Genomic DNA, 13,399 nt, shown 5'->3' on the forward strand with positions numbered 1-13,399 from the left:
CATCCCTTTCCCACGCCCCCTTTTAAGTTTATTTAAATAAACCAAACTTCCTTCTACTTTTATATAAACAAGCTTAGCTTATGGCTTTCGAAGAATACTTCACCCACAAATGATCATTTGTAAATCAATTACTCACCCTGGGTTGACTTGAATGCTTAAAGAAATGTAGTTTTCATGCCTCCACTGGCTTTGATGAACTAAAACTAATAGGGACCACATTTAAATACTGCAAAACTATATCAAAGCATAAGTTTACAAACTCTCGAAAAACTGGTGCTGTATCATCCAAATCTCATTTATCCAGTTGTATGCTCAGTGCCTCCCAAACATATGCTTCTTCAGTAAAGACTGACTATTTAAAACGCTTAGGACTCATTGGTACTAGTAGTGCGCCTTCAAAAGTGTGACCGTTCAAACTGAAGTGTTTTTTAAGGTTTTAGCGAAGATGCATGTTTGGGAAGAAGTAAGAATAGGACTGGATTAATGAGGCTAAAGTATTTCTTATCTAATTACTTACTCAATAGCTTGGATTAATTGGTAGAATACTCAATTAGTAAAGTAATCGATAGCTGCAGTCTTAAAATGCATCATGATCTTTCTCTGTCTTTTGATTTTGCGTTCGCCGTGGAGGCGTGTTAGAAAAACAAGGTTTTTCTTCATGAATTCAAATTATCACAGGGTGAGTATTTGATATACGAATGGTCATTTTGTGGGTGAAGTATTCCTTTAAAGAACACATGGTGGGAAAATCTACACTTGAGGAAAACGTATAAATACTTAAAATAAAAAAGTTTATTTTTGCCTAACAGTCAAGACACCACTGAGCCTTTTATCTCAATGTAACCTGTATTTTCATTAAATCTAAGTCCGTCATCAAACACAGTTCCTAAGTATTCAGTCTGGATAATCTTCACAGTTACCCCACAAATCCTTCTCAGAACACTCTCTTTAGCTACAACATCGACAGTGCTGGATAAAATTAAAAGAAAGTTGTGATGTGACACGCTCAATCAGCACCATTGTTCAACTTCTGAGGGTGGAGCGGAAGGCTTTGACATCTGCTGCAGACCCCAGCGGACCACACTGGAGTTCACTTACATGAAACCCACACCCTTAAAAAGCCAGATCCACTTTTCTGGACCACACCTTCAGATGTGATGGGGCTTTGACATTTTTCACTAAAATCCTCAGTCAGCCCAAGTGTGAAAAAACGCAGGACTGTTGAGTGTTCTGACACACCTGTGCATCCCTGGTCATCTCCGTCTCTTCTTTATTCCATTTATTCTTTTTCCCAGTTCCCACCTCCCTTCTCCCGTTCATCTCTCTCTTTGCAATCTGTTTACCTGATCCATGCTGGGGCTTTCCGATGCCTATTTATCCACTTTTAGCAGATTTTTAAAGTAAGCGTTTGTACCCGCAGGGTTTAATTTGCATTCCCTCCCCTCAGATGACGGTACATATTTTGAGTACCTGCACAGATCGCTGGAGGAGAGGAGAATTAATTGCCTTCCGCGGGCTGAAATAGAGCCAGAAAAAGTAAGCTGAGCAAAGTTTTTTAATCGACTGCTGGGTGAGTCTTCAAACTAATGAATGCTAAAGTTATTTGCAGTTTCAGCCAGTTTTCTGCTGCAAGAGAGAAAAAAGGGGGCGGGGAAACAAAGTAAATTTATCTTGCAAATTTGTGTGAGATGGCGTTAATAGGGTTGTTACAGTCATCCTTCAAATTCAATTTTACTTAACTTCCTCTGGTGTCTGTGCACTCTGCAAACCCTCTACTCCCTCATTTTATATGTGGCAAGATGGTTGTACTGTGTGTCTCTTTAAGTATTCGTTTGTCGTGGTTTTTCCCGTAAATATTTGCAAAAGCTCGCGAGAGACAGCTGGGTTGACAAAAGATGCCAGAGAGACAGATGGATGAGCAGTGACAGACGGATGATATCCCATATTTACACGTGCTGTAAATATGGCACAGACAGATGGACAAAATGTAGAATTCCTTTGAAGCAGACCATGTTTCTGTTTATTATTTCAACTTTTCACGAAATAGAAATTTGAAGAAAAAAAAGTGATAACCTTTAAAGAACACAAAAGTGGTTTCTGGTATAGTCTACAAAATATATATTGCATGAAAACTGGTCTGTCTCCCCTCTCATCTTTGGACACTGATTTGTGAATTGAACATGGAATTAATCATCCTAATGTGTACAGGTCAGCTTTGAGGTATAGGGTTTTTTCTGAGTTGCAAATGTCTTAGCTTATTGCTCATTCTACTAATGTCAGAATGGATATCACATTTCTATTATGGAAATATTACTCTGTTCCTTTAACTGCAACAACTGTCAGATGGATTCTGGTCAACAATATATCAGCTTAGCCTCACCATTGTCATTGTGAGCACGTTAGCATGCTAGCGCTAGTATGGCTGTAGACTCTCACGGTGCGTTCTAGTAACCTATATTACCTTACTTTTAAGTATGCCAGAAGAAGATTTAGTATGTCCCACTACACCACTCGCCAGCATGCTCTTCTTGCCATTCCAACCCACAATTCTCCGCCCAGCAGAAGATGCGTCACATCAACCGAGCCGCAGAGAGAGCACAGAAATAGATACTATCAATGTGTTATTAACGTCCAATCCATTTCAGGTTATTTGTTAGTTGCTTTGAGGACTCTAATATTAAAAACGTTTACGTATTGGATCTGATACCTTGCACATTGCTCACAGCTTGAATTACACGCCTCGCCTCTGAGCTCTAAGTTTAAAAACATTATTGAATTATTTGAATCACTGACCTCAAACTGCGTCAAATCAGATTGTTAGGAGCAATCTCTGTGCTCCAAGTAGCAGAATAATAGTCAAAGTTAAAGCCATTTTCTGAAGTTCCCTCTTCATTTGTTAATCCTAGCCGTCTTACACGTTGTGCCATTGCACCCGAAATAAACCATTATAGCATGTGAAGATCCCCACACAGTTCGTTCACCCGAAACCCCACGGCTTTGCTCAATTCGCGGCACTTGTGGCATTAAAATAGGGCCTAGAAGGAGAGATCCCTCAGCGGCAATAGGACCTATCCATCATCCTGCTGTGGACAGATACTCAAACTGCTGTCATCACTGCTGGAGTTAAGGAAAGGACTAGAGAGAGGGGGCTGAGGAAGGAGGATGCAAACGTAGAAACTAAACGTGAAATCTCTACATTCAGCACACTATGAATGTCATTTATTCAAATGACATTTATGGAAAAAACATGTAAATCTTCTCTTGTTTCTCATTAGAAACCTGATTAGACAAAAGTGTGATTAAACTGCTGATCAGAGCCAAAGTTTCACATTCGGAAGCAATGTGAATTGTTAATGCAGTCTTTTCATGGAAGTCATATCTACTACAGTTCTATGGGTACATTGATGCCTCCAAAGCAATACCGACTGCATCATCATTAATCTCGCAAAAGAATGTCCCCTTAGCCGCAGAGAGCATGCAACCAATTACGCCTTCTACGATGCACAATGTGTCGACCCAAAGTGCAGTTCTGCTAAGCCGTGCACTTTCTTGTACAAAAAGAATAAAGGAAATCCTTTCAGAGGAGAAAGCTGCAGCAGCTCAAATTGATAAAGGCCTTTGACCAAATCCATGGCATTGTGTGTGTGTGTGTGTTCTGTAAACATTCAGCCCGATGTTAAAGAATAGTTTGACCGAAATATGAAGAAGATGTAGACACAAGCAAACTGAGTCAAAACCAGTGGGTAAGGGAGAAATATACGAATGCTTGAAGTGACGGACAGAGCCGAGGAAAGGAAAGAGGGCTGCCAGGAGAGGAAGCAGAGGTCACACAGGCCAGATGTAACCAGGAGGGATGGGTGAGGGGATTGACAGAGGGATAGAAAGAAGCCAAGCACGACCAGGAGGGGCATGATTAAGAGGAGAGGAAAACACGGAAAAGGGGTGGAAGGGCACACACGACCAGAAGGAGAAAGTCAGCTTGAATGACAAATATAAATAAGATGTAATGTGGTTCTACTCTTTTACACTTGACACATACACTAGATGAGATATTCTCTGAATGATTAAAATGCAATTAAAATTAAAACCATAGTCAAATATGCAAAAATATATATGCATTCAAAATTCAAATTTAAAGCAGCTGCAAAGAGCACAAAGGTTGATTCTTTTTGTTTAAAATATATATTTTTTAAATGTCTGGAACAAGCATATAATCTACAGTTAAATCAGCTGGCAAATTGGTGAATTGGCCCCCCCAAAAAGTCCAATAATGAAATACACTGAATGCCTATGTAGATGAATTATTGTCTTTTTTTTTTTTTACATGGTGGATTATATTAGTTTTTCCAATCTTGACTTTCATTCGCTCTCTACATGTGTTTGATATCAGGCTTCTCCATCTAACTCTCATACTCTCTCTTTACCTTTGTCCAATTCCAGGAGGATTTTCGGAATAAGGTTCAAGATTACATCAAGCACTACGCCAGATGATAGAAGCAAGGGCTTCCTAAATCAGCCTGCACCAACCAACCAACCAACCAACCAACGAAACTGCTCTACCTTGCCTCTGCTTATCTTGGCCAACTCCCCCCCACATGTGTGAATCAACAGCTGACTCTTTGGCTCTCCCCTGCTGCCATGCTGTTCACCAAATTGCAATTAACTCCACATTGCAAGTACGAAGTAATAAAAAAAAAAAAAAAAAAAAAAAAAAAACGTGTTTGAGTAAAGACTTGCATACAAGAGAAAAGTGTTACGATGATCACAATGTCCGTTCATTGTGGTGAGATCACTGAATGACGGCGCCTCCCCGAGGAGTCCCGGCGCCGGAGACGAGCCACGGCAACGACCGGCAAGGGACGTGGTGATACACCGGTGCGCAAAAAAAAAAGAAAAGAAAGGAAGACCCTTTCAGCTGTTTTAAAAAAAAAATTACGAATCAAGAGAAAGAATATCTGTTGCTATCGGTTCTCTGTTCCAGTGCCTGCTCTGTTTGTGTCACTAAAGAGTAAAATGCATGTGAGTTCACAAACACATAAACACACACAGCGTCACATCCTATAGTAAAAGGTAAACACATATGTATACACAGGCCTACAGCTCCACTAGACAGCATGTGAATGACCACATTGTCCGTTCTGTCATTCTCCTTGCATGTGCAAACACACACCACTCACATACGCACGCACTTTCTGTTTTGTGTTTTCAGCTCCAATGGGATAAAGTACGACTACTAAAACCACAGCCAAATGTATTGTACTGTGTTCATCTTCACCTCTCCTCTGTGCTCCCGCTACTTCTCCACCCCTCGCTGCCCTTTTGTTGTCATTCCTCCTTCAGTTCCTCTTGTGTCACACACGCAAACACATGGACATCTTTCCGTTGAGGATGGAAAAGTTCATTCATACTACAGTGCAATCAGAAAGTACTATGACAATGACACATTTTTGGTCGCTCTGTAGTTCACAGTGGGTTTAAGGTGAAACAATGACTGAGTTTAAAGTACTGACTCAGCTTTCATTTTAAAACCCATAACAATGTAGGAATTCTACCTTTTTTTTGTACAGTCAAAAAAAAGGTACATTCACACTGCAGGTCTGTTTTCAGACACAGTTAGCGACGCTGGTGAGCATTTAGCAGCTAAAGAACAAGATGTCTGATCTTGATATTTAGGATCGTTATCCTTAAGTAAAGGGATAAGGTATAAAATGTCCTTAAGTCCCACATCAATCCGGCACTCAAACCTCACAGTTATTGTTTCATGTCATTGTCATGCTGCAATATGGAATAAAATACATTTTACTGTCCCATGATGGTTAGTTATTTCCCAAGCTAACGTGTAGAGTGTGTCTTTCTGGAGGGACAGAACTATATCTCTCTTTCTATTTGTGTGTGTATCAACTGTACGTTTCAACTGTCTTTGGATGTGAACCTCTAAATAATTGTAGAGGTTCATACATTAAAGGCAGTTAGATAGCAAGCTAACTAGCAGGCAGGCTAGTGAGATAACACGCTAGCGAGTGAGCTTACTAGCTAACAATTGAGTGTCTTTCAATCCGTGCCAGGGGCTCTTTCTTTTCCCAATGTATTGTGTGGTTCATGAAGTCAATACAAAGTGGAAGACATTGGAGGTGTTGCACTCTGGACAGGTTTGGAGGACTCAAAGTGAACAAGTCACTCACTCAGCAGCCAGTTGACGTGCTCACCAGTGGGTCTGCTTGCTAGCTACAATGCTTGCTAGCTCACTCGTTAGCTTGCTAGTGAACTTGAGTAGGTGCTGCTATTCCACTGCCATTGTGGATTTTGGCCATAAACTGCGTGTTCATTTTGTGTGTGTTAGAAAGAAAAAGAAAGAGTCACTGAGTTAGCCAGTGAGGGTGTGGTCGCTTGTGTGTGTGTGTTTTGCTCGGTCCTGGCTAGCATTGTGCCTCAAGTTTGAGTCCTATATATCTGAACATCAACACTGTTCTCACTCCATTCAGCTGCGTGTTCACACGTCTGCATGAGGCAAAGTCTATGTGATCTTACCAGTGCTGCATTTACTAAGGATGTCAGATATGTAGTTGTTGAAAATTTTTATTTAATGTCAAAGGTGTGTGTGTGTAAAGTCTGAAATCATGTGCTTGTTGAGCGTGTGTGTGTGTGTGTGTGTGTGTGTGAGCGCTTGGTGTGTGGGCAGTTAAAGTATGACGTGTTGAAATGATGTGACTTGTTAGCATGCTATGGTTCCCTCTTGCTCCTCTTTCTGTTATTCTGGCAAGGGTTCAACAGCTCCAATTGTTGTGGTTTTCTAGGGCGAAAGTAAACAGAATAACAGAGAACACTGACTCTCTGCTGACATAAAGGACCTCAGAATATGACAAATACCTGGTCTGTTGAAAGCAAATGTGAATGTGGGCGTTCTGTGGTATTTTCCAGCATGGTGTTGGACCACTCAAACCTTGAAGGCTAATGTAACTGCCTATCGCCATGGCAGTTCATTGCCTCCAGGATACGGCAGCCCAATACTCTGTACTTAATGTTAGCCTTACTAATGCTCTGACTTGTCATGTGTCCTTTAATTTGGCAGTTAGCAGTGTTTATTTCTCCCAGGATGCTATTGCGACCATGTCTCTGCTTTGGCTAACGCCATGTTTGGGCCAGGGGAGAAGATTAACAATTTGTTCTTCTTCAAATCCTCAACCGTTTCTTTCTCAGATTGTATATCCATTTTTTAAGATATATTAAAGAGAATATAAATAAAACAAATGCGTCCTGTGAGTTTCATTATGTGTTTCATTCACTTAAGTATTTTTGTGACTGACAGTCAGCAATGCAAAATAGTCCGGTTGACTTCAACAAGTTATTATTATGATTTGCAAGTAACGATTATTGTAACTACCAAATAATTTGCCATTTATTTTTTCCATTAATCATTCAGTGGATAAAATTGGTCAGAAAATTGTTTTTATGGTGGAACATCGTTTAATATTTTTTGCCATGCTAATATTTGTGGTTATGAGTGAAATTTCTCAACTACTAGGGGTTGGATTATCAGGAAATTCGGTACACACAGATTAAAGCTCCATTTTTCTTAAATTTAGTTTGGGTCAAAGAAGCACAGTACTTTCATCTAGGAGGCCACTGTCCCGTGTCACGTGTGAAACCCAAAATAGACGTTAGACTTCACGTTTGTTACACAAGGTTGTTACTAAGGGCTGCTGTTATTTATTAACTGTATTGACTGTATTGACCCATGACTTTTTTCCAACTTTTACCAGGTCATTTTTTTGCCTAAATGTTAACCATGTGTCAGTGTGTGTTTCTGCAAGCGTGATCCCAGGCTGATATGAAACCTTTTTACAAAACATACTTTTCCCATGGCTAAAAGCACCAGAACAAATGTAGTAAGTGGACCTTGGGTTAAGATTTTTTTGTCAAACTTTTATTTGACATTATTTTCATTTATTTTATTATTTATGTGGTCAGCTGATTGTTTTTTTGTTAACTCACACATTTGTTGATTTTTGGTAAATTTGACAGATATTTTAGATATATTCGTGGTGCCTACATATATGCTAAACAGTCCATCCATCTGCTCTTCACTGACCTAGAAGTGAGGTATACTTAGTAAGTAGTGGGGTATATCCACATGCATGCACACGATGTTAAACTCAATCTGACAACTGTCAGCCATTCACCCATTTGACTTGGCTGAGGAGCACACACACACACACACACTGCCAACATCTGCCAGTCACCCACACAGTCCGTTATAATACCTGGTTTTGGAGGAAACACATTCTTACTGTACACTCGCCCTGTAGCTATATACGTGTGTGTGTGTGTGTGTGTGTGTGTGTGTGTGTGTGTGTGTGTGTGTGTGTGTGTGTGTGTGTGTGTGTGTGTGTGTGTGTGTGTGTGTGTGTGTGTGTGTGTGTGTGTGTGTGTGTGTGTGTGTGTGTGTGTGTGTGTGTGTGTGTGTGTGTGTGTGTGTGTGTGTGTGTCTCTATGTCTCTATGTCTGTGTGTGCAATGACAGCTGACAGCTACAGCCAGGTAATGAAATGATTGACTGCTATAAATCACATTTTCTGCAGTTCTTTCCTGGTCACAACACCTACCTGCTGAGCCAAAAAACATTCTGAACAGGTCTCTTAAACCAGCCCTGATTAAACTTAAAGTACATATTTCCATTAACCGGCCTTGGGGAGGAAGTAAGGAAATAATGAGGAGCAACACATATCATGTCCTCACAGAGTCCCTGTTGACAGCACACCTGCCAGCCACTAGATTAATGGGTTCAAATGATGGGTCATTTGTGATATAAATTGGCTGCAGTCGACACTGATGCATGGGAGCTGTGTGCTTTGTCTAAATATATGTTGTGTCTGTTTTTGTTAGCTAGAAAATTTAGCCTACAGCTGCTGTGGGACTGGAAATAGATTTCTCTTGAGACTGGAGTTTAAGGACAAACATCTTAGTTAAAAAAATAATAATACTATCCACAAGTTATATGCAGAACAAGAGTGTAACTTATGAAAAGCACTTATAAAGAACATTTTAAAAATAAATAAATCATATTCTAAGGTAATTTGGGGATATTTCTGAGTTACAAAAGCTGATTTATTTAAATACAATTTAATAAATATATAGCCCACACTCTCTTCTTCTGCAAATGGAGACTTTGCAAATTGGAGTAATTGCCACCCATCTCACTCTGACTGACAGTAATAAAGCCCATCTATCTGGCCTGCTCCTTATGATCATCTCCTGAGTCATTTCCTCATACACTCTCATGGGGCAATCAAAAGGAAAATTATATTCCTGGTTTCTTTGTTTTGGTTTATTAAGCCTGGAAGTTCACAGGATTTCTGTTGAGAGGATGACATAAACTTTATAATACAAAGAAAAATTTGAGTGGATGCACATCTTTCCTTATGGGAACATTAATTAAAAAATTTGCACGTATCATTTCATTAAAAAAGTAGGTGTCAACTCTTTTCTTAAATGTTACACTGTACTATATTTTCAAATGAAGGAATTCCACATCCCTACTTTCCACTCAGTGTACATGAAGTGAATCAAACGGCAACTTTACGAATCTCAGAGGAAGTTTTGTTATAGCACAGCACAAGAAAACAAGTTTGATAACATGATTACAAAATGATCCGGGTAATTCTCATCCAGCTAACTTGTTGTGTTTGTAATGCAGTCAGAGGATTTATTTGTCAAGATGAAGTTGTCTGGTATAATCACCATGACCCCAGGTTTCCATCCAAAAGTAGAGCAAATTTTATTTTTCAAGAAAAACTGACAAAAGAAAAGGCATTTAATGAAGGTTTCCATCCACTAAAGTTATGAAGACATTAGGCGTTGGCTGCCCATTTTGAATGTTATCAGCCGATTTAATTGCCGTTAGCGGTTATTATTACCGTTGTAATGCTTCAAACCGACCAAAGAGCACCTGCCGTTGTGAAAGTGAAACTTATCGTTGTGAATTAGCAAAACAACCTTTGCTAGGTTTAGGTAAATATAGTGGTTTGGGTTAAAATAATAAGTAGGGAGTGACTCCAGGGTGAAGTCTGTGTTTGTTCCACCCTTCCTTGATTTATTCCAATTTTTCCACCTCAAGCAAGCGTAAAAAAAAAGTTTTACAATATTCCAATTTTTCGGGGCTTTTTCTCATGTGCAAATTCGAAACAAATATTAAAACAGGCGGATTCAAACACACTTATAATCTACTCATAAGTAGCTAATGTTATTTTTAACATAATGAACAATGAAATCCTGCTATCCTAAAGCGTATTAGTGGTTCTCTAAAAGCAGAAAATACATTGTTTTAAAGAGTATATTGATGAAATTTAAATTCTCTATTTCTAAAACTAACTCAAATGTATCTAAACTTGATTGTTTCAATCCATGTGCACACAATTTATACCTGTGATAAGATAAATAATTAAATCACCAGTAGTTCCACTTGAATTGTCATACCATAGATAGATTAGATACTTTTAATTGAATCTCTCTTATGTCTTCTTCATCATATACTAAACTAAATCTTATTTCGTTCCTCTTTTTTTGGCCATTTGTGGGCAGCGGAAACAAGTTGTGAACACAACGCTGACATATCATCACCTATTAAGCTTATATGGTGAACTTGGTAGCAAAAAGTTGCTTATTTACACATCTAGCAGAGCAACATAAGCATTCATTTGGAGCATTGTTTCTGGCCATTGGTGAGTCCAATTCGAACTCTCTTTGAACTCTGTTTTTGGTCTCTACCAACTCCTGAGGGAAATCTCTGGCTCCGTAGCTGCTGAATGCTCCACTTCGGCACCAGCTAGTCGCTTACTGTGTCAAGTAAAGGGTCACATTCAGATTGCTTTCAGTTCATTTTTTTTTAAGTACAGCCAGGATTGGAAGATCTGCAGGGTCCTTATCTACATGTACGTATCTGCTTGATTTCTGCTGACAGGCAGAACACTACTATCAATTTCCTTTCCGGTGGTAATGACAGGAGCATTGTTCCTGAGCTCTTATATTTCCTCCTCCTCCTTCACTTTTACAATAACATGCCCATTTACTGTCATCACAAGTTGCAGATTACCCTTTAATAAATTACCTCCTTTAGTAGAACAGCAGTTGTGTCTAAATATATCCACAAATGAACGGCAGGTTAGTCTGGGTCTCTTGTGTGCAGGTACGGAGCGGGGTGAGGGAGATATTGTAGCCATCTGGTGTCCCCCACGGGACCCTATTTAGAAAAAAATAGTCAATGGCAAAATCTTTTTTTCATCCCATGTGAATTCTGATGAATTTACACGTCTGATGTTTGTCAAGTTATGAAATAAAATAAGTCAAGAAAGTCACAGTTTGTCATATTACCATTTACTTTTTTTGTGAAACCACACAGTGAACTACATCCCTTTTCTCGCTCAATGTACGTCACCAAAGCCTACATGGCAGTTGACTCTGCTTGCTAGCTAGCTAGCTAACTTAGCTATGTTCCAAACATAAATGTAACATTATCTTACCTGGTGCGTTTTATCCAGCGACGCTTTTTCTCGGATGGAAAGTGAAAGAACGAGCAAGACCCATTTTCAGTGTGACTGCATCCTGGTACAAAACACACAGACATCGTAGCTTCAGAGAGAGACGTCACTTCTGCAACTTATTGGTTTTAAGACTTTATAATAACACGTTTTTTCAGGCTTACACTTTAACAATTGTACGACAAAATGACATGCAAAGTCATCTTTTAAATTGACATTCATCAAATGTGTAATTCATTGCACAATTCAAACAGGATCAACCGATCTCTTTATCAACCGATTGGATGGGCGTTAGCGGGTATTATTACCATTCTAATGCTTCAGACATTAGAGCACCTGCCATTGTGAAAGAGAAACTTAAAGTTGTGATATAAAGTAAAAAAACTTTAGATGTAAGCTACAAAACTGCTTGGCTAGATTTAGGATAAGATAGTGGTTTGGATAAAATAATAAGTAGGGAGCGACACCTGGGTGAAAGTCTCGTGTTTGTTCCACCCCTCCGTGATTTATTCTCTAAGTCTGTTTTCATTGCACCTTGTCACGTTTTGCTTGTATCAACAAAACAACTTTTCCACCTCAAATAAGAGGTATTCCAAATTTCAGGGGGCTTTTGCTTTACTTATTTTTCTCCCTGCATTGAAAACCATACATATTGTTTCCGATTTAAGATCCCATGGTGGTCCTGGGATACTCTCTGTATGTCAATCACCCTGAATCCAGACAGTAAAAGATGTATCAGATGTCAAAGGTTCATCTTTGTTTCTTAATTCACTGTACATGTATGTGCACACAGTAAATGTGTGTGTGTGTGTGTGTGTGTGTGTGTGTGTGTGTGTGTGTGTGTGTGTGTGTGTGTGTGTGTGTGTGTGTGTGTGTGTGTGTTTCCTCTGTCTGTCTGTCTGCTGACCTGGTTCGGTGCCAGCAGTTTTTTTCTCTCGTGCCTCTCCTCTCCCATCGTTCGAGCTCATCTCATCAGCCACGCTGGCTGACTCTGGCTGTTTCCAAGCTGCACCTCATATCCACAGCTCTTAACACACCCTCTCTGTACTTTTTCCTCCGTCATGAGCCCTTTTCAGACATTAACTGCCGTTATATAAATGGTCTCTACGGCTTCATTCAAAGCCGACAGGATCTTCAGGGAAGGAATGGTAGCACCGCTGCATCGCAGTGGTAAATTTGAGATATAAAGACTACTGTGAGCACTGCACAGCTTTATGCATATCTAACGCATTATGCACGCCCCCGACAACATTATGCACACATAAAAGAGCATTATCTGTGTCAAACAGCATTGCACGCATCCAGCAGAATTATATACATTGACTTAGCTATTAAATAGTTTCGCTCACTATTTGCCACAGTCCTTGGGATAATCTGTACGGATTATAAACACGTAAAGACTTTAAAAAAGCTTCTAAGTATGTCACAATTCTTTGTGCATACAGGATACCAGAATGAAAACTTAAAGTGTCTTTTCAGTGTAAGCATGGAACCTGAATTTAAGAAAGACAAATAACCGAATCCTTTTATTTTTGTTCCTACAAGTAGTAGTAGTAGTTCTAAATAGTACAAATTTAAGAAACCTAACAACAGCAAGGCTTGATTGAAAGTGGGTACCACCCAACATTTTCGACCGATTCCTTCTCAGTTTTTCAGTTCAGTTCTTTAAGTGGGCACACAAGTATGCCAAAGCAAATTTAAGTAAAAAAAGAGAATCCAGGAATCATCTTGAACTTTTGTCCGTGATGGAGATTGAGTGGCGGCTGACAGTCCATTTAACACCTCTCTGTTGTGTCCAGGAGTTTGCAAACCAATGGGCAGATGTGTGTAAGGCCCACACGTGTCCATGTGGCACTCCACAGTTGT

General features: G+C 39.6%; 1 protein-coding gene across 2 annotated transcripts in view; it reads left to right on the forward strand.

Moving 5' to 3' along the window:
• ube2f (ubiquitin-conjugating enzyme E2F (putative)) overlaps nt 1–7,202 on the forward strand; it is a 40,426-nt gene extending 33,224 nt beyond the window's left edge. For both annotated transcript variants that reach the window (XM_054615232.1, XM_054615231.1), the window contains exon 10: nt 4,441–7,202. In XM_054615232.1, coding sequence (XP_054471207.1) covers nt 4,441–4,491 — 51 coding nt within the window. In that variant the 3' untranslated portion in view covers nt 4,492–7,202. The remainder of the gene's footprint in view (nt 1–4,440) is intronic.
• The last annotated feature ends 6,197 nt before the right edge of the window (nt 7,203–13,399 follow it).

This window comes from Anoplopoma fimbria, chromosome 16 (assembly GCF_027596085.1).
Source record: "Anoplopoma fimbria isolate UVic2021 breed Golden Eagle Sablefish chromosome 16, Afim_UVic_2022, whole genome shotgun sequence".
Lineage (NCBI taxonomy): Eukaryota > Metazoa > Chordata > Actinopteri > Perciformes > Anoplopomatidae > Anoplopoma > Anoplopoma fimbria.